At 35.7% G+C, this 17135-nt stretch overlaps 3 protein-coding genes across 5 annotated transcripts in view; 2 read left to right on the forward strand and 1 right to left on the reverse strand.

The window, feature by feature from the left end:
* Positions 1 to 12016, forward strand: part of LOC113499674 (beta-1,4-N-acetylgalactosaminyltransferase bre-4-like) — a 205458-nt gene extending 193442 nt beyond the window's left edge. For all 3 annotated transcript variants that reach the window (XM_026880231.1, XM_026880222.1, XM_026880239.1), the window contains 9 exons: positions 1302 to 1398; positions 4427 to 4616; positions 4915 to 5249; positions 5999 to 6134; positions 6495 to 6592; positions 6922 to 7111; positions 7579 to 7701; positions 8042 to 8137; positions 8380 to 12016. In XM_026880231.1, coding sequence (XP_026736032.1) covers positions 4462 to 4616; positions 4915 to 5249; positions 5999 to 6134; positions 6495 to 6592; positions 6922 to 7111; positions 7579 to 7701; positions 8042 to 8137; positions 8380 to 8512 — 1266 coding nt within the window. In that variant the 5' untranslated portion in view covers positions 1302 to 1398; positions 4427 to 4461 and the 3' untranslated portion in view covers positions 8513 to 12016. The remainder of the gene's footprint in view (positions 1 to 1301; positions 1399 to 4426; positions 4617 to 4914; positions 5250 to 5998; positions 6135 to 6494; positions 6593 to 6921; positions 7112 to 7578; positions 7702 to 8041; positions 8138 to 8379) is intronic.
* A 270-nt stretch (positions 12017 to 12286) lies between these two features.
* LOC113499692 lies at positions 12287 to 13621 on the reverse strand. Its single transcript, XM_026880254.1, has 2 exons — positions 13153 to 13621; positions 12287 to 12683 (listed from the first exon to the last, which is right to left on the reverse strand). The coding sequence occupies exons 1-2, from the start codon at positions 13239 to 13241 to the stop codon at positions 12458 to 12460; spliced, it is 315 nt and encodes a 104-aa protein (XP_026736055.1). The 5' UTR covers positions 13242 to 13621; the 3' UTR covers positions 12287 to 12457.
* On the forward strand, positions 13556 to 16716 carry LOC113492792 (beta-1,4-galactosyltransferase 4-like). The gene is made up of 8 exons (XM_026870506.1): positions 13556 to 13695; positions 14048 to 14262; positions 14661 to 14802; positions 15065 to 15159; positions 15457 to 15649; positions 15938 to 16060; positions 16139 to 16228; positions 16491 to 16716. The coding sequence occupies exons 1-8, from the start codon at positions 13556 to 13558 to the stop codon at positions 16699 to 16701; spliced, it is 1209 nt and encodes a 402-aa protein (XP_026726307.1). The 3' UTR covers positions 16702 to 16716.
* Positions 16717 to 17135: the final 419 nt, after the last annotated feature.

A 17135-nucleotide genomic window follows, 5' to 3' on the forward strand; every position in this document is an offset into this window, starting at 1 on the left:
GATATAAGTTATGTTTTATACCTGCCCTGCTTTTTTCACATTTTCCATTGTATCTTCGCTCCTATTCGTCGCAGCGTGATGGTTTATAGCCTAAAGCCTTCCTCGATGAATGGTCTATACAACACAAAAATAATTGTTCAATTTGGATAAGTCCTTTGATTAGCGCGTTCCAACAAACAAACAAACAATCTCTTCAGCTTTATATATATTAGTACTAGCTGTTGCCCGCGACTTCGTCTCCGTGGGTAGACGATATAAGTTATGTTTTATACCTGCCCTGCTTTTTTCATATTTTCCATTGTATCTTCGCTCCTATTAGTCGCAGGGTGATGGTTTATAGCCTAAAGCCTTCCTCGATGAATGGTCTATACAACACAAAAATAATTGTTCAATTTGGATAAGTCCTTTGATTAGCGCGTTCAAACAAACAAACAAACAAACTCTTCAGCTTTATATATTAGTATAGGGTATAGATTTGGTTTTTATTCTCGGAAAAGTTAGTTAGTCTTTTTTGCAGTGAAAATTTTCACGACTTTATTGTCAAGGTTGAGACACTTAGGTAAAGCGAAAATGTAACTACTTCTTACTGGTTGAACCAACCCGTAGGCCATAATTTTTTTTTCGGAAAGCCTTTGCAAACCTCCCAATTTTTATAAATATAATGATGTAAATAGTATTCATGATTTTTGTAATACCCATTGTCACATCAATGCATTACTTAATATTATTCTGCGTCCGCACTGAAATTAAATACAAACTCTTCTGCATCCCTTGACTAATTTTTTTTATAAAATACCTTCACAAAAAGCACAAGAAAATTTAACACACGACTTGAATACCTGTCTCCTTAATCCAACATTCCAAATGACGTCATAAAGGCAGACTCTCACGTACGCTATTTTTTCCCATCAGAAATAATGGCTCCCTTTAAATACATTAATTATTGTAGCTCTTTGCGAAAACGGTTCCTTTCTTTTTTGTATAAAAGGTCGTAGATAGACGGAATTTCTGTTTCATATACATTTATTCTCAATAGCTTCGTTTCAAATATTATTATGTTAAATATGTTTTCATGAGTGGCTTAAGTGGCTTAGAGATGTAAATGCAAGTGATATTACTAGCAACTTCTCGTCCTTACTTTTAAAGATGTAATGAAAAATAATGGGTTTCAATATTTTTTGAAATCTGTCTGCCGGACTATTCAGATTTTGTAAAATACCCTATTGGGCAGATAGACCGATGGTGACTAGTTTAAAAAAAATACTCAATTTCTAATAAAGTATGTGTTCTATTTGTTTCAGATAAGATGGCTGTGATATCGAATCTCCGCATCACGAGGTTGTAGCGATGAGGATGGGACACTTCCACAGGGCTCCTTCTTTATACAATTCCTCTGAGGTTAGTATTTAAAACATTTATTTTCTTACTACTAGCTATTGCCCGCGGGCCCGCCCGCTACAATGGACGGCTCGGATAGCCGAGTGGTTGAGGTCATCACGCCAAACCCACTTTGCGCGTTTTCCCCGCGGAGCATAAACATTGGTGCAATTCACGAATGCTTGTTCTGAGTCTGGGTGTCCTTGTGCATGTGAATAGCCTGTTTGTGAATCACCCCGCGATACAAGGACTCAGTTCTTTAGTGCGCGAGTATTTAAAGAAAAAAATGATCCACACGAACATAAATCAGAATAAAACTGTCCTGTATTGATCTAGGTTAGAAACTATCTATCTGCATACAAACTTTCGTGTTTATAATATAAGTAAGATTTGTCTCCCACATTTTGTAATTTCGTAATGTTTCCCTGAACCCAAAAAAATGTATCTTTAAAAAAGATGATTGCACACTTAACTTTTTAGGGTACTGGTACCCAAAGGTTAAAAACGTGCACAATCATTTGTCATGGGTAATATCGATCCTACGTCTTCCGGTATAGCAGTCAGGGCTAAGTGGCCTAACCACTAGATCAACAGGCCAGATGAAATATTAGTTACAGTCAAGAATTATTAAATAACTTTAAAACAATAATTCCTCAGACATCTGACCTAATTTATCTTACTTTTATATTAAACAGCGTGTACGTAAAATAAATTAAAAAACTAATTTCGAATTTGTTTCTACATTTTTAATTTTTTCGGCTCGACTCGTACCAAATCGGATTCGTTCGTGAATCCTCGGGGAAATGGGGAAAATTAGCAAAATGTTCACTCTGTCGAGACAAGCAAGTCTTTTTAATTATTTTTTGTGTATTGTACCCTTTTTAATGGCAGGATATGTAAATGTGTTTCATAAATGTGGCATCAAGTGTAGCTGTGGTTTTAGAGTTCTTTGTTTGATTGTTTTGTTCAAGTTGCGTAGGTTACCTAATATTATAATGATTATTTATAAGTACGGGTGATCTATTTTTTCTTTGTACAAAACAATTTTTTATACTGTTTTTCAGTCATCGCTTCAAAAACAGTCTTTATGTTAACTTAAGGTTAGATTTGATTAAAATTAGTTAAATCTTTAAGCATAAAGAAGCTTACACATTTCCCTTCTACAAATAATGAAATAACATGAATACCATTTGCTAGTGTAAAGTAGCTTTACATGATCTCAACACACGTATTTACTTAAATTCAAAATATATGGTCACAAAATTGTCTTACAAAGCGTGACGTCACTCTGCTTGTACCGCAGAATCGACTCACCGAAAAATCTTTACTTGAAAACTCTCAAAGCTCTCAAGATCCTTCAGACTTTAAGAAACAATATAACGACGACGAAGCAAATTTCAAGTTTCTATCCTTAAAATACTCCTTTTTGTAACTTCAGAACAAAAATACTTTGAGTTTAATGTGTTTTGTTCGTGTCTATACCTTTATACATGTCACCGGTTTTAGATAAGTGGGTTTGTTGTAGTAGGTAGGTTAAGTTATCATCCGATATAACCTCGGCGGGGGACTGGACGACATAGACTCCCACGCCCCCTCCACTCAGGCGAGGTCGGAGTGCCGCTGGGTCTTTTTAGTAGGTATACCGGGAATGCCGTTCACCGGGGAGTCCCACATACCCCTCTCTCGCCCCCCGGTGGGAAGGGGATGCGTAACAGCATATTTTCACAGCCAAAAAAAAACAAAAAAAAAATATCCGATAAAAACCTAGTAGTAGCCGAAGTCACAGAACTACAAATTTAAACTCAAAACATGTAAAACCGTGAACTATTCAAAGTTTATTGAGGTAAAGGATTGAAAGTATCCGTAAAATAAAACTAACGTTCTGCAGTTACTCCCGAAAACCTACAAACTAGCTTTGAATTTCGCTATTCAACCGACGCAGTTGACGCGTCACTTTTTAGGCGTATCAGATTTGCTCTACTTAATCCCGTGAGCTCATGAAAATCCGTAAAACCCTTTTTCTGGTACTTCGCACGTGTGTTAAAACTATGATGTGACCTAGGCAATGTCATAGGGCTGACGACACCTGCCACACGTCCAGCAAATTAACTGGATGTAATAGTCCAAGAGCTCATGAAAACCAGATCCAAATTGATATTTCATAAAACGTATCTTATGTATTACGGATGTAAAAGTGTATCATATACACCAGAACAATACAAATTCCTACACACCTTTGCAAGTAACAAAAACTATAATCGTTGCTGGTGCGTTTTGACATAAATAACGTAGTGCCGTATAAATAAAAAAAATACGATTTATCTTAATAAACTCACTTTGATATACCAACTAAGTATTTTTTCAGTGCCATGATAGTATTTTTTAATTACTGAAATCGGACTTGTTCCTTCTGAACAATTCTTCTTCAAGACACTTCTTAAGATATGCGAACACAAACATAAAAACATACATACCTACATACACTTCTTTTGAAATTAAGCTCATCTTTTTTAGACGAGAGAAACTATTTTGAATTATCATTGTATTTTACATTAAAATGTTCTGTAATTTTGTGGGTTTTTTTTTTCATAAATGATTTTCGTTATTTTCCGTTTTTTGATTTCCAATTTCCGTTTGAGTGACGTGATGACATCTCCTCAATTTCTACCTGTCATGAACATATTAAATAGGCCCCTATTTAATATACAGTTCATGACAGGTAGAAATTGAAACGACGGATTTCTTAAACCGAACTGTTAGGGCTCATTTAGACGACGCGGAGGATTATATTACAAGTTTTCAACCACCACATCTTAAAGTGATATTATTTCAGTTGAAGTTGAGGTCACCACGCCGACCACACTGCGCGCGTCGTGTTGCTGTTTCGATACCCACGTAGGACTAGCATTTGTGTGATTTACGAATGCTTGTTCTTAGCCTGGGAGTCTTTGTGGACGAGATTTGTATGTTTGTACCCCCTGCGACACAAGGACAAAATTCCTTTCTGCAGCAGTCGTTTTTGTAATAAACAAATGCTATTATGTTCCAGGGGTACGCATCTACTTGCGGTCACCTTATGCGTTGATGGGCGGGCGGGCGACGCGCGCGCTGCGCCTTCTGCTGCTGCTGGTGCTGGCGCTGGCAGCTGTCGAGTACCTCTTCGGCTCCATCCTGGACGCCTCGCCGCTCCGGACCTATCTCTACACCCCGTTATATAACGCCACGCAGCCAACTCTAAGGTAATCACCATTTGAATCCGAAACTAGTCCCGACATTTCCTATCGCAGCTCTGGGATTATTTTTAAACTGGACATATTTTAATTCTACCCTGGAAAAAAGACCCTACAATGATGTCCTGAATCTGAATCAAGTGAAGAATGATTTAATTAAGTAGTAGTATCTACCTAAAAAAAAATACAATTCTAACCTAACCTATCTCATAGACAGTGTGTACTGTTTTGTGAGACACTGAACTATTTCATAAGAATAACACGTAACTTTTATAACTAAATAAAAAAAACTATTTACTTTTTACAGAAACGTCGAACGACTAGCAGCAAATTGGCCTAAAAAGATACCCTCAAATTACATAGAAGACTCCGAAGAATACTCAATTAAAAACATTAGTCTTAGCAATCACACGACAAGAGCCAGCGTGGTACACCCGCCGAGCAGTATAACTGAGACTGCATCGAAACTTGATAAGAATATGACCATTCAGGATGGTGCCTTCGCTGTGATTAGCCCAACACCATTGTTAATAACCAAGCTAATGGATAGCATTAAGAGTTATGTGACGACTGAAGTTGGTGTGAAGAAAGCTGAAGCTGTGGTGACGCTGCCGCTTTGTGATAGCATGCCTCCTGATTTAGGTGGGTAATACGATACTAATGAGTTTACATAACTTAAAAGTACTATAATCAATAGACTGCTAGTCAAAGCTGCATCTCAACCGACTTCATAAAGGAGGTTCTCAATTTTTTTTTAAATAAATAAATAAATGCGGACAACATCACATACATTGTTCTGAACCCAAAGTAAGTTGCTAAAGCACTTGTGTTATGGAATTCAGATACAACGAAGGTACCACAAACACCCAGACCCGAGACAATGTAGCAATAAGAATTCTTACATTGACCCGACCGGGGATCGAACCCGGGACCTCAGAGCTAGCGACACCTTGAAACCGGTGCGTACGCCACTCGACCACGGAGGTCGTCAAATGACAAAGACTGTATGAACCGATTTTGTTGATTCTTCTTTCATTCTGGAAATAGCTCTCATTTGGTCCCATAAATTTTGTCAAGCTTGGCTCAGTTGTTCGTTATTTCACGTCGGCTGTATGATTATTATATTAATACTATATTAATAGTAACGTCTTACTTAAAAAAAAAACAATTTAGTATACTGTGTAATTGTTTATTCTAAATGCTGTTTAGAAAATGTGAATTGAATACAGGTTGCTTTTGACTGGCTTGTCGATCTAGTGGTAAGTGGCCCTGTACCGGAGGTCCTAGGTTCGATTCCCATTCAGGATAAATGTTTGTATGATGAGCACAAGTATTTGAATCATTGAAAATTTTATTGTACTATACTAACATTCTTGCCGAAATAATTTCAGGGCCAATAACACTGAACAAAACGGAACTGGAACTGGAATGGGTGGAGAAAAAGTTTCCGGAGGTGGAGTGGGGAGGGCGGTACTCGCCGCCCAACTGCACGGCCCGACATAGAGTCGCCATTATTGTGCCATACAGGTATGTTGCACCTGCAATGAATAACGATAATCATCGGCCTAGCTTTTTCCCAACTATACTGGGATCAGCTTCCAGTCTTACCGGATTAGGAGATCCCGCTTTTCAATAATTCGGCGAAAATGGTAAACGTTATGTTCAAAGAATAAAAGTGAGGAAATTAAAACGCAGTTTCCACGTTTTGAACAAAGAAGAAATATCACAACACAAAGAACTATGGCAAAAAAACGACTTATGTATCATGCTGTCTCTATCTTTCGCAAGTGGAAACTAGAAACAAAGAGACATCGCTTAGTTAACTGTCGTTCTCACATACGACTGTCAAAAATTGTAAAATGATATGCTCTTGTAATACTTTTCCAGAGATCGTCAGCAGCATTTAGCAATATTCCTGAATCATATGCATCCGTTTTTGATGAAACAGCAAATTGAATATGGAATTTTCATCGTCGAGCAAGAAGGTAATAAAACATTTGCCTAATATGGATACCTCTAGCCCAAAGGATCGAGTATTTTTTGGAGAATTAATTTTCAAAATATACACACATCACACAGATAAATTATTCTACAAATTTTAGCTAATTTCTACTACGCAAATAGCTACAAATGAATTAAAAGTATCCTTTATGTTAATCCTGGCTATAAACCAGCTGTGTACCAAGTTTCATCTAAATATGTTAAATAGTTTTTGCGTGAAAGAGGAACAAACATCCATACAAACAAACCTTCGAATTCATAATATCAGTATCACTAGCTGTACTCTCACTTAATATTTTACCTTCAACTCCAGGAAACAAGGACTTCAACCGCGCAAAGCTGATGAACGTTGGCTTCGTGGAGAGCCAGAAGCTGGTGGCAGAAGGCTGGCAGTGCTTCGTGTTCCACGACATCGACTTGCTGCCTCTCGACACCAGGAACCTGTACTCCTGCCCACGACAGCCGCGACATATGTCCGCTTCCATCGATAAACTACATTTCAAGTGAGATTGAAGATAAAAAAAAACATATTTCGACCTTTGCCTAGACTTTGACTGTACGGATAGCCGAGTGACTGAGGACACCAAGCCAAACACCCCAGAGATTTTGGATTCGATCCCCGCGCAGGATAAACATTTGTGTGATCGACAAATACTTGTTCTAAATCCCAAATTCGGGAGTAGTGGTTTGTTGCTGTTGTTTAAGTTATTGAAGTGAAAATAATGGATAATGGCCCTGACTGCTATACCGGAGGTCGTGGGTTCGATTCCCACCCAGGACAAAATAATGTTTGTTTGATGAACATGATCATTTGTTCTGTGTCTGGGTGTAATTGATCTATAGTTAAATGTTTAGAAATATATAAGTATGTCATCAGTTATCATAACACAAGCTTTGCTTAGATTGACACTAGATGACGTTGTGTGAAAGTTGTGGAATATTTTTTTATCTAATCACCTCTTGTTTCCAGGTTACCATACGAGGATATTTTCGGCGGAGTCTCTGCCATGACCTTGGAACAGTTTACGAGGGTCAACGGCTTCTCGAATAAGTACTGGGGTTGGGGCGGGGAAGATGATGACATGTCATATAGGTAATGAAAGCAATTGTTCATAAATATTATATTATAGAATCCTAGACGAGCAGTTCCAAAATTGTAAAAATAAACACGAATAGCTACTAGAAAAGGGTCCGTGCGCTTATGTACTCGTACTTCTTTGGCATTATTAGACAATGTTTGCGTTTGATTTAAGGTTCAATTTGCTCTACTTATTAGCTTTTGAATGACACATCCACTCTATTGTACTATTAGTAGATCTTCAGGTATCAGTCGGTGATACATAGCAAAAATTGTTTTATTCCAAAAGGTATCCTTTCAAACTTTTTATATTATTGTGCTCCATTTAAAACAAAATATATTCTGCTTGTTGCAGGTTAAAGAAAATTAATTATCATATAGCAAGATACAAAATGTCTATAGCGCGGTACGCTATGTTAGATCATAAGAAATCTACACCTAATCCTAAAAGGTAAGGAAAATTATTTTATAAACACTTTAAGATAAAATAATAACGCACATCAGTTTAATGACCAAATTTAATTGGTTGATTTCAAAAATAAAAAAACCGCATGAAAAATTATAGCCTTTTCCCAACTATGTTGGGGTCGGCGTCAATTTGAACAGAAGTTAAACAGTGAAAAACAAATTTTGAATAAAATTTAACTACGTATTTACAACAACGATGATTATTGCAAATATTTCGTCTTCCAGGTACCAACTCCTATCGCAAACAAGCAAAACATTCCAGAAGGATGGTCTGTCGACGCTCGAGTATGAGTTAGTCCAGGTGGTTCAGTACCACCTCTACACCCACATACTAGTGAACATTGACGAGCGTAGCTGATGGACGTACCTCGCCAAACTCCTGTTTGGCGACGATAGGTAACGGTAGTGAGGACACTAATATCGATAAGCCGTCATCGATATCTCGATATAAAATCGTTACCCAGTGTTGTTGATCTCTTTCGCATTACGCCTAGTTCTAGTGTTGCCGGTTTAGACTGATGCCGCGGAGGTGCTCGAAGTTCAGTGTTGCCAATTAATACATCTGAAGAAAAAATAATTCTTCAGTGGTGTATCGTGGTGGAAGGTATAAGTTTGCCTTCCATGCATGCTTGACAGAAATCAACGTTTGACATGAAAGTCAGTCAGAAGATTTCGTCAATTGGCAACACAGTTTTGTTTGCTCACATTAATGACGTGTTTAGTGGTTGTTAAACTAAACAATGATAGAGACGTTTATGGTAAGACTACGAATGTGGATCGGAGATGTGTAAGCAAGTGTGCGAATATATTTGTATGTGATGCGTACTCTAGTAATAAGTAAAGGCTCATTCAGACGTTGTGAGAAACAACGTGCTAGTTGCTTGGTAACAACAGTGTATATATATACAGTCGAGGACACTGCATCGCAACTTGTAACCTTTCTCGCACCGTCTAAATCAGCTTTAAATGTCTTGTCATTAGTCAATTGAGATTGTGAGACAATTTTGATGTTTATTAACTGTTATGTAGGTCTTATATACGACTGTTCGAAATTGTCTAATCATTCCATTTTTTTCATGCCTCGATTTTTAATGCTTTATTCTTTTTGTTGGCAACACTAGAAATTGGTCAGCAATATGTCAGTAAATTGTGCTTATTACGATTAGGCCTTGTATCTATGGTATATGTTCATTAGTTCGGTTTTGCGTTTATCGACAATTTAGTTAATAAGTTACACTATTTGGGGATATTATATTTTTTTATAGATCTTGTATTAAAACTTTATTACAATAAGTTTTAATGTATATTTTTCTATATACATATATTTTACCGTTAATAGCTTTTATTTAATCGACATTCTTCAATTATTTCTTTTATTTTTCTAATTGTTCAATGCTAACTAAAATATCATATAAAAATGATAACAAATGAACTGTAAGGTTTATAAAAATTGTAAATTTAATATAAAGTATAACTTATAGTGTTATAAATGTACAGGCGGCCATTTTAATTATGATATCAAGTACAGAATGACAATATAGTACATACATACAATTCGTTGTAGGGTATATGCGCTGTGAGCGATAATTATGTAAAGTACAGTAAATACTGATTACTATAATAAAGGTCACTATACTATAATACCGGTAGATTGGTTACTAAATTAACTCTCTATAGATGATACTGTAAATTTGCGGCCTAAGCATCACATTATTCAAATGTAATTTATTTTTATTGTTCATTGTCAAAAGCATTCTAATAACTGTTATTTTATTTATGACATAATCACTGTTATGTAAAGTCACTCGTTTGAATTAGAATTAAGTTTTAATGGGAAAATCAATTGAATGAGAATCATGGTAGAAAATTTTCTTGAATATTTTTGAATATTGTTTTTGAATATCATTGCTAACTAAGGTATTTTCATTGACTAGGTAACGCAAATTAGTGATACCTGAGGGCTTAGACAATAACGCATGACGTGTATTAGGTACTATGGGCCAACATTGATAAAACGAATCGCAGCAGCATTTTTGTGATACTCGAAATGTGACGTTAACGCCTTTAGTATTAAGTGCATAATTGTTTGATAATGATTGTCATTGAGAACATGCAAGTATTTTTCTTTTGTCAAATTATTGTGAACTTTATGTCAATTGTTTTAAAGTTTCTTTTCAATAAATAGTTTTCAAGAAATTTTCTGCGCGTCCCTAACTTGAAAGCCAGCCCTATGAGTAAGTCTCGTCTTGCAAGCCGTTGGGTATTGATAACTTGCGTTGCTTCATAATATGGGGTCTAAATTTCAAGCTGGACATGCGTTGCGTTCAAAGATTTTCCTCAAATATGCATACCAATAACTTAGTATGAATTATTTTTTAATGTTAATTTTATCTATATCATTGAAAGTCCAAAAATATTTTGTATGAAAATTCAAATAACACTAGTTAATGCACTTGAGTGCTATCATAATCGTGTAAAAATGTTTATACTAAGTAACATGTACTTACCTAAAGAATAATGAAAATTGTAAATAGCTTTTTAAGTTAGATAGGTAGACAACTTATTAGATACAATCCTTGCTCTTCAATAATTATTTATACTTCTTGCTTATAAAAATCTTCATTTTCTAATGTTTTGTCTCTTTCACTCTAATTAGACTGTTTGAGGAAGAAGAAGATAATATGACATTGTGTAAAAGATGTAGGTATTTTTATAAGTGAGTTTTTATTTGTTTCTATTTTTATACAAGTATTTCTGTTTATTTAATAATCTTTGACCGGAAAGACAATTCGCAAGGCCATTACCTTGTTCGTCCCAAAATGTGGTATAGTGACGCAATTTAGAATGACAGGCAGGGCAATGGCGTCGAAGTAAAACCATAAAAAAAAGAAAAACAGAAGCTGTTCCATAATAATTGCTTGTCGGATATCTTCCGTTACATAATATTACTGGGCCTATTAATTTTCTTTATCTCTATGATTTTTATTAGATGTAAGTAATACAATGTGATATACCCAAACGAGACGAAGATAAGATATAGCATGAGAAAAATCGACTCTGGAACCCATGAAATAAGGTTGTTTTTGTCTTAAGGGAATCAGAATTGTTTTTATAGCAATGTTTTGCCTTTAGTTTGGCCTGTCAAATAATGAACCGCTGCAAATATTTGTACATTACCTCGACTCAAACAGCGGATGTTTAAAAATATATATTTTGCATTCACATTACGTTTGCTTTCTAAGATTTGTATACTGTTACTCATAATTTTGGATACGCTTTGGTATTTTTGAATTTTACGAATTATGATTTAATGCACGTTCTGTATTTTTTTAAACGTTTAGAAATTGAAAAGTATTCATACAAATATAATTATTTGTTTTATTATCCCGAATGTTTCTGTAGATTTTAATCAAATTAACTTTTGTGCTAATGTAAAGATAAGGAGTAGAGTTTTATACCTCATTTTAAGGACTGTATACATTTAGAAACATATTTCTGTTGCGTATAAGCCTTAGGCGGAGCGGAAACGTGAACTCTTTTGTGACTGGTGTCTGAAACAAGCTACTGCTGAATATTTCTATAGGACCAGTATGAAATTATCCAGCGTTAGTCAGCGTGTGCCCTCCTCGGTTACCTAAGAAATACTTTAACATCATTACAGCACTCTTTATCTATTTTCTTTTTTTAGTTGCAGCCTAGTTTAGTATTGTATAAAATCCGCTTAGTTTTCAAAACTCGTAACAATTGTAACCTAACTACATTAGATAACTGTAGCTTAGACCATGAGTTACTCAAAGAAACGTGATATATTAGTTTTCATTTGTCAAAATTGTTTTAAATAAATATTGTTTGTTTTATATAACTTGGTCGTTTTATTCCTACTAGTATCACTCCTTTGGAACTGGGCTGGTCGCATCTGCTTAATGCAAATGAGCTCTGGGAAGAGTAGGACAAGAGACGTCGCAGCAGGCCCAGAAGAAAATGACGGTAACTCTTTGGCACCTAACTGGCCTCTGCTATCCATAGACCGAAAATGAAAGGCAAGGGAAGCCTTTGTTCTGCACTGGGGCTCTAATGACTGATAGTGGTAATAACCCTTATTTAAATGTCAGGCTTAAATAAAACAACTTCATGCATTTTCCTCAATGTATTAACCATCGAAAAATATGAAAAGTATTTTGTTGTCACACGAAAAAAATTATAAGCACACCACTTGCACTTGACCGCAAAGAAAAAAAAATCTGGGTTAAGTTTAAACGACAAACTAAAACGCGGGAAAATTTACGTTTACAATGGTTTTGATTTAAAACGGGCGCATGACGTCCTGGGAGCGAACTGCGGGAATTTTAAACACAAAGATAGGTCGGTTACTGAGCTGGAGGGAGGCGCGGAGTCCGGCGGCGAGCTGTCGGGGGAGGCCCATCAGCGGCGGGCTTTCGCGCCATGATGTGCGGCGCAAATACCAAGATGGCGCCGGTGTGCAGGCTAATGTCAAATCAAGCCAACTTCGCTCGGCCTCGAATTTAGTTCTGAAAATAAATGTTAAGTTATTTGTAAATATTTCTTAATAATTTAAAAGCTTTCTTAGACACGCTAAGGAACAGGCTTATCTAATTTCTGTTTGAGGCTCTGCAATTGAAAAATGGTAAGGTGCTAAGAGCAAATTCTTCATTACCTACCTACTTATTTCGAGCCTTAGTTAGATTTTTGATAGCCATCAAGCTGTTGGTCCAGCAAATAGCAACAAAGCAAGAAGTTCGTTTATTCAACAAATTAAACATAATCACGATCAATTTTCTTAAACTCTATTGTTTGTTATGGTGGAAACGACGTCACCACATTAAAATAAATGTTTTTAGCTGCTAATTATTTATTGGGCTATTTTATTCCCTTACATATACCTTCAGAGCATCTAATATTGTACCATACAAAGCCGGTTTCTAGCGGCCACGATGTCTATAATCAACAGAGGCACATCAATAAGACACACTAACTCACTTCTCCAATTCCCGCTCCTTTTCCTTATCCTTGCTTCGTTTTGGTTTCCGAGTTGGCGTCGTCGCTCTAAACCTATAGTATTTCGGCATCTTTCAATATAAATTTTGCAAAAAATGTTACGCGAACATACATACACGATGATCCCAAAATGTCATTGCAATTGTGACGGAATGAATTGCTTTTTTATAAAATCTTATCAACACAGTTTTAGATAAAAATTGGCCAGGATTTATTGAAGAAAGATTCAAAGTTTTGTTTACGCAGCCATGGAGGAAAAATAGTTTGCAATCATTTTACTAATGTCATTTGTATATATTTACGTTCATTTTTGATATCACGTTTTGAGGGATTTTTCCCGTTTTAGATTAAATTTATTTATTTATAGTAGGTTTAGTTAAAAAATATGGCTAATTTATCGCTACGTATGTTGTCAGTGTTTCTGCTCGCTGCGTTTCTACTGAACATCTCGAATTACCTGTTCATGAGACTTTACAATCAACCTTATCAAGCCAGGCTCAACTATCTTTACCCAAAGACTGCGAGGTAAGCAAGTGTTACTGCATCTTTTAGTAAGGAAACTAGTCGACGAATTCCTTCATTAATTTCGAAAGACACGCTTTCACAATTTTCTGTTTTGTTTAATCACGACTGACGAAAAAGAGATTGATTTTTTTTATTACTAGATGATTGTAGATAATAAAAAACCTATATTTGAGGGTGCCCACAATTTTATTTGACCCCGATCGGTTTTTTCTCGTATCTTTAGCCTATTTTTACAAAACCCTCTATTTAGGTTGCATTTAACCTTTTTTTAAATACATTGTTGTCTTTTAAGTAAACTATTAAATAAATAAATATTTTTGGAACAACCAAGTTCTGTTACCTATCATTCTAGCGGAGTAGAAATGAGTCGCATCCCGATCAAAGACTCATACTGGTTTGCTGATACTCAATACGCGCCCAAAGAAAGGTTTGCCACCATGAATCAAAGAACTGTGTTTAACGAATCGGAGCAGAGTACCTATTCCGCATACTATTTAATGTTGGGCAAATATAAGACGACGATAAAGGACGAGCTAGAGGACTGTCCTGAACTACCTCCAGGGTTAGGTAAGAGGAGATCCTTCCTTATTTTGTTGCCGCTTAAAGAAGCCTGTTTGCATTCCACTATGTTCAAGCAGTGAGCACTTACTTAGATGAACGAAGTGATATTTTTCTCACTTCAAATTCAATTTTCCCAAATAAACGAGTCTGCAGATTTCTTAATACTACAAAAAATATAAACTTTCCAAATAACGACCTAATTAGCTAGTTAGCTAAGCTAAATATTAAGTACTGGCATGTAGTCTAAAGAACAACTTTCTGCTCGAAATCAATACAATCAAGTAGTCATTCCTAGTGAACATCTCTGGGATAAGAGACGTCTGAGAGACGCATTCCTGATAGAAAAACAGCTCGAGTGTACGTAGCGAATGGTCAAACTTTTAATAAATATTCAATTACGACAGGACCAGAATTAGAAAATCGAGCCATGATTGCAAAGAATATAGACAACTTTGAATCAAAGCTTAACGATGTTAAGCCAGGAGGCATATACAAGCCAACGTCGTGCAAATCTCGGCAGAGCGTCGCAGTTATTATAGCATATAGGTAAGTAGGGCATTTGGCCTATTTGGACTGTAAAAGTGGTATTGCGTAGATACTTACACTATCAAGTAAAAGAAAAGCAGTAGAAAAATTTGCACAGCCATTCCTGGTTTCTACACTGCCTGGTTCGTATGTAGGTACTGCATTAACACATTTGGTATTTTTATCCGCTTTTGCGGTTAATAAAGTGAACTTACAAATCCCCAGATCCCTGTTTTCTTAATGCTTCTTAATAGGACGTTACCTATTTCTGTCTGTTACACAGAGGTTTCAAAGGATATCTGACAACTTTAATGAATATCCTACATCCGTTCCTCATTAAACAACAATTGGATTATCAGATATTTGTCATAGTACAAAGTAAGTGAGACCTTTTTAATACTCTTTCCCATCCCAACTTAACAATCTGAATAAATAATATTTAACTATGCAGTAAATGCAGTTCTTAAAAGGCTCTGCGTAAAAGATACTTAGATTGTCTTTAAAAAAATTGTTTAGTCTTAAAGTTGTTTTTTTCCTCCCTTTATACCTCTATTAGAATTTATATTATCAAAGAAGTAGGGAAATTACTTTAATAATTTAGTACCACGTCTATGAAGAATTTAATTTTAGATAAATTAAATTTCATTTCATATTACCTAAAGCTAAACATTTAAGGTAACACAAGCCAGCCATACAACCGGGGAAAACTCTTGAACGTGGGCTTCACGGAGGCGACACGATACCGCAAGTCTGGCTGGCAGTGCATCATATTGCACGAGCCTCATATCGTGCCTATGGACTCCAGAAACCTGTACAGGTGCAGCTGGTTTCCTAAACAACTGGCAACAAGCGTTGAAAGGCCTGTGAAGTAAGAACAATTTTATACTTAGAACATAACTCGCAACAATAAGGGTAAAAATAGACCAGTTATAAAAATGCAAAAAATGGCCAAACACGTCGCGTGCTGTCACGCTTTCGTTCTTTTATCAACTGTCACGCTTCCACATCCGTAATTACTTTAAGAGGTGGTGGTCTTTTTCTCTTTTCCCGTTTGTAATTAAATACCGAAACACGAAGACGTATATAACCTGATAGAAATGTGAAATCTACGTATCATAGAAGTATTTAAATAAATTGCCTTATTGCTATATTCCAGAGCCTCATATGTGCCACTACTTGGAGGTGCAATAGCTATGACCTCAGAACAGTTTTTAAAAGTCAACGGATTCTCCAATGCGTACTGGGACAACGATGCTGATTATTACGATTTGTATCATAGGTAAAGAAATCTGATTTCTGTATTTTGACAAACTTCTAAATTGAAAATGCAACTACCTAAATATATGCTATTTTTCAGAATAAACTTTACAAACTATTACGTTGAAAACAGTTTCCCACTTGTGGGCAGATTTAAAACATTACGGAAAGGTCTAGCTCTATGGCACAAGTAAGTACTTCTTTTTTTATTTTTAAAAAGTAGGATGAAGGAACCTTATATTCGAAAGGCCCTAGATTGCCATTCATTCGTTACGTTACGAAATTCTAGAAGAGATTAAAATTTTATTTTGCGAAGCACCGGCGTCAAGTAACCATACACAGAGATAATCAAAAGAGATACGGGAGGCCTGATAGCAATAGCACATTGGTATACTAATTACATAAGAAAGCAGCAAAATGTTTTTATTAAAAAAATAATATTATTGTTTCAGATCCGAATACTTGACGACACCTCCACCACTATATTTACTAGATGGACTAACATCTTTATCATACACAGTCGATGTCTTTGAACTAAAACGACTCTATACCTACGTACAAGTTAATATTGATGGCATAACAGGAAAAGAATCCAAAATCAAGTTATACAATAAACTATTGAATCCTGTTACTACAAACAAAACTGCGGAGCAATTGAAATAAAAGCAATATAAAACATTGTCCCTTTTATTTCCCTAAAAAGCTTTCAAGAGGTAAAACGTAATATTAACATGAAAGATTGCTGCTAGTATTCTGTTATTATTGTCTTCATATTCAATGAACACATTTACAAAGAAAAATACAAGTTCTTATAATAATATCAATCTTAAAAGACATGAATTTGATGGTATGGTTTAAGACGTAATGTTGGACACAAAACTGCTCCCGAAAGTTGTTTTTAGTCTACGTGAACGAAACGTAATCGTTTGCTGCTAGACTGGTCATCAAAGGTTATTAAATCGATTTTCACATAAAGCAAATGATGCATCTACAAAAAATACTTCTATAAGTTTGCGTGGTACTGGAAAATATTATATCCATACCGAATGAAGATAGAAATAACAATAAATACGTGTAGTTTTTCGGAATATATTTTT

Source organism: Trichoplusia ni, chromosome 1 (assembly GCF_003590095.1).
Source record: "Trichoplusia ni isolate ovarian cell line Hi5 chromosome 1, tn1, whole genome shotgun sequence".
NCBI classification, from domain to species: Eukaryota; Metazoa; Arthropoda; class Insecta; order Lepidoptera; family Noctuidae; genus Trichoplusia; species Trichoplusia ni.

What these genes read in the sequence shown, in the direction of transcription:
- LOC113499692 (XM_026880254.1), bottom strand. Translation starts at nt 13,241, where the DNA reads ATGCCGAAATACTATAGGTTTAGAGCGACGACGCCAACTCGGAAACCA. An exon ending in AAGGAGCGGGAATTGGAGAA is followed by an intron (nt 12,684 to 13,152) that starts GTGAGTTAGTGT and finishes ATTTATTTTCAG; the next exon opens with AACTAAATTCGAGGCCGAGC.
- LOC113492792 (XM_026870506.1), top strand. Translation starts at nt 13,556, where the DNA reads ATGGCTAATTTATCGCTACGTATGTTGTCAGTGTTTCTGCTCGCTGCG. An exon ending in TGAACTACCTCCAGGGTTAG is followed by an intron (nt 14,263 to 14,660) that starts GTAAGAGGAGAT and finishes CAATTACGACAG; the next exon opens with GACCAGAATTAGAAAATCGA. An exon ending in GATATTTGTCATAGTACAAA is followed by an intron (nt 15,160 to 15,456) that starts GTAAGTGAGACC and finishes TAAACATTTAAG; the next exon opens with GTAACACAAGCCAGCCATAC.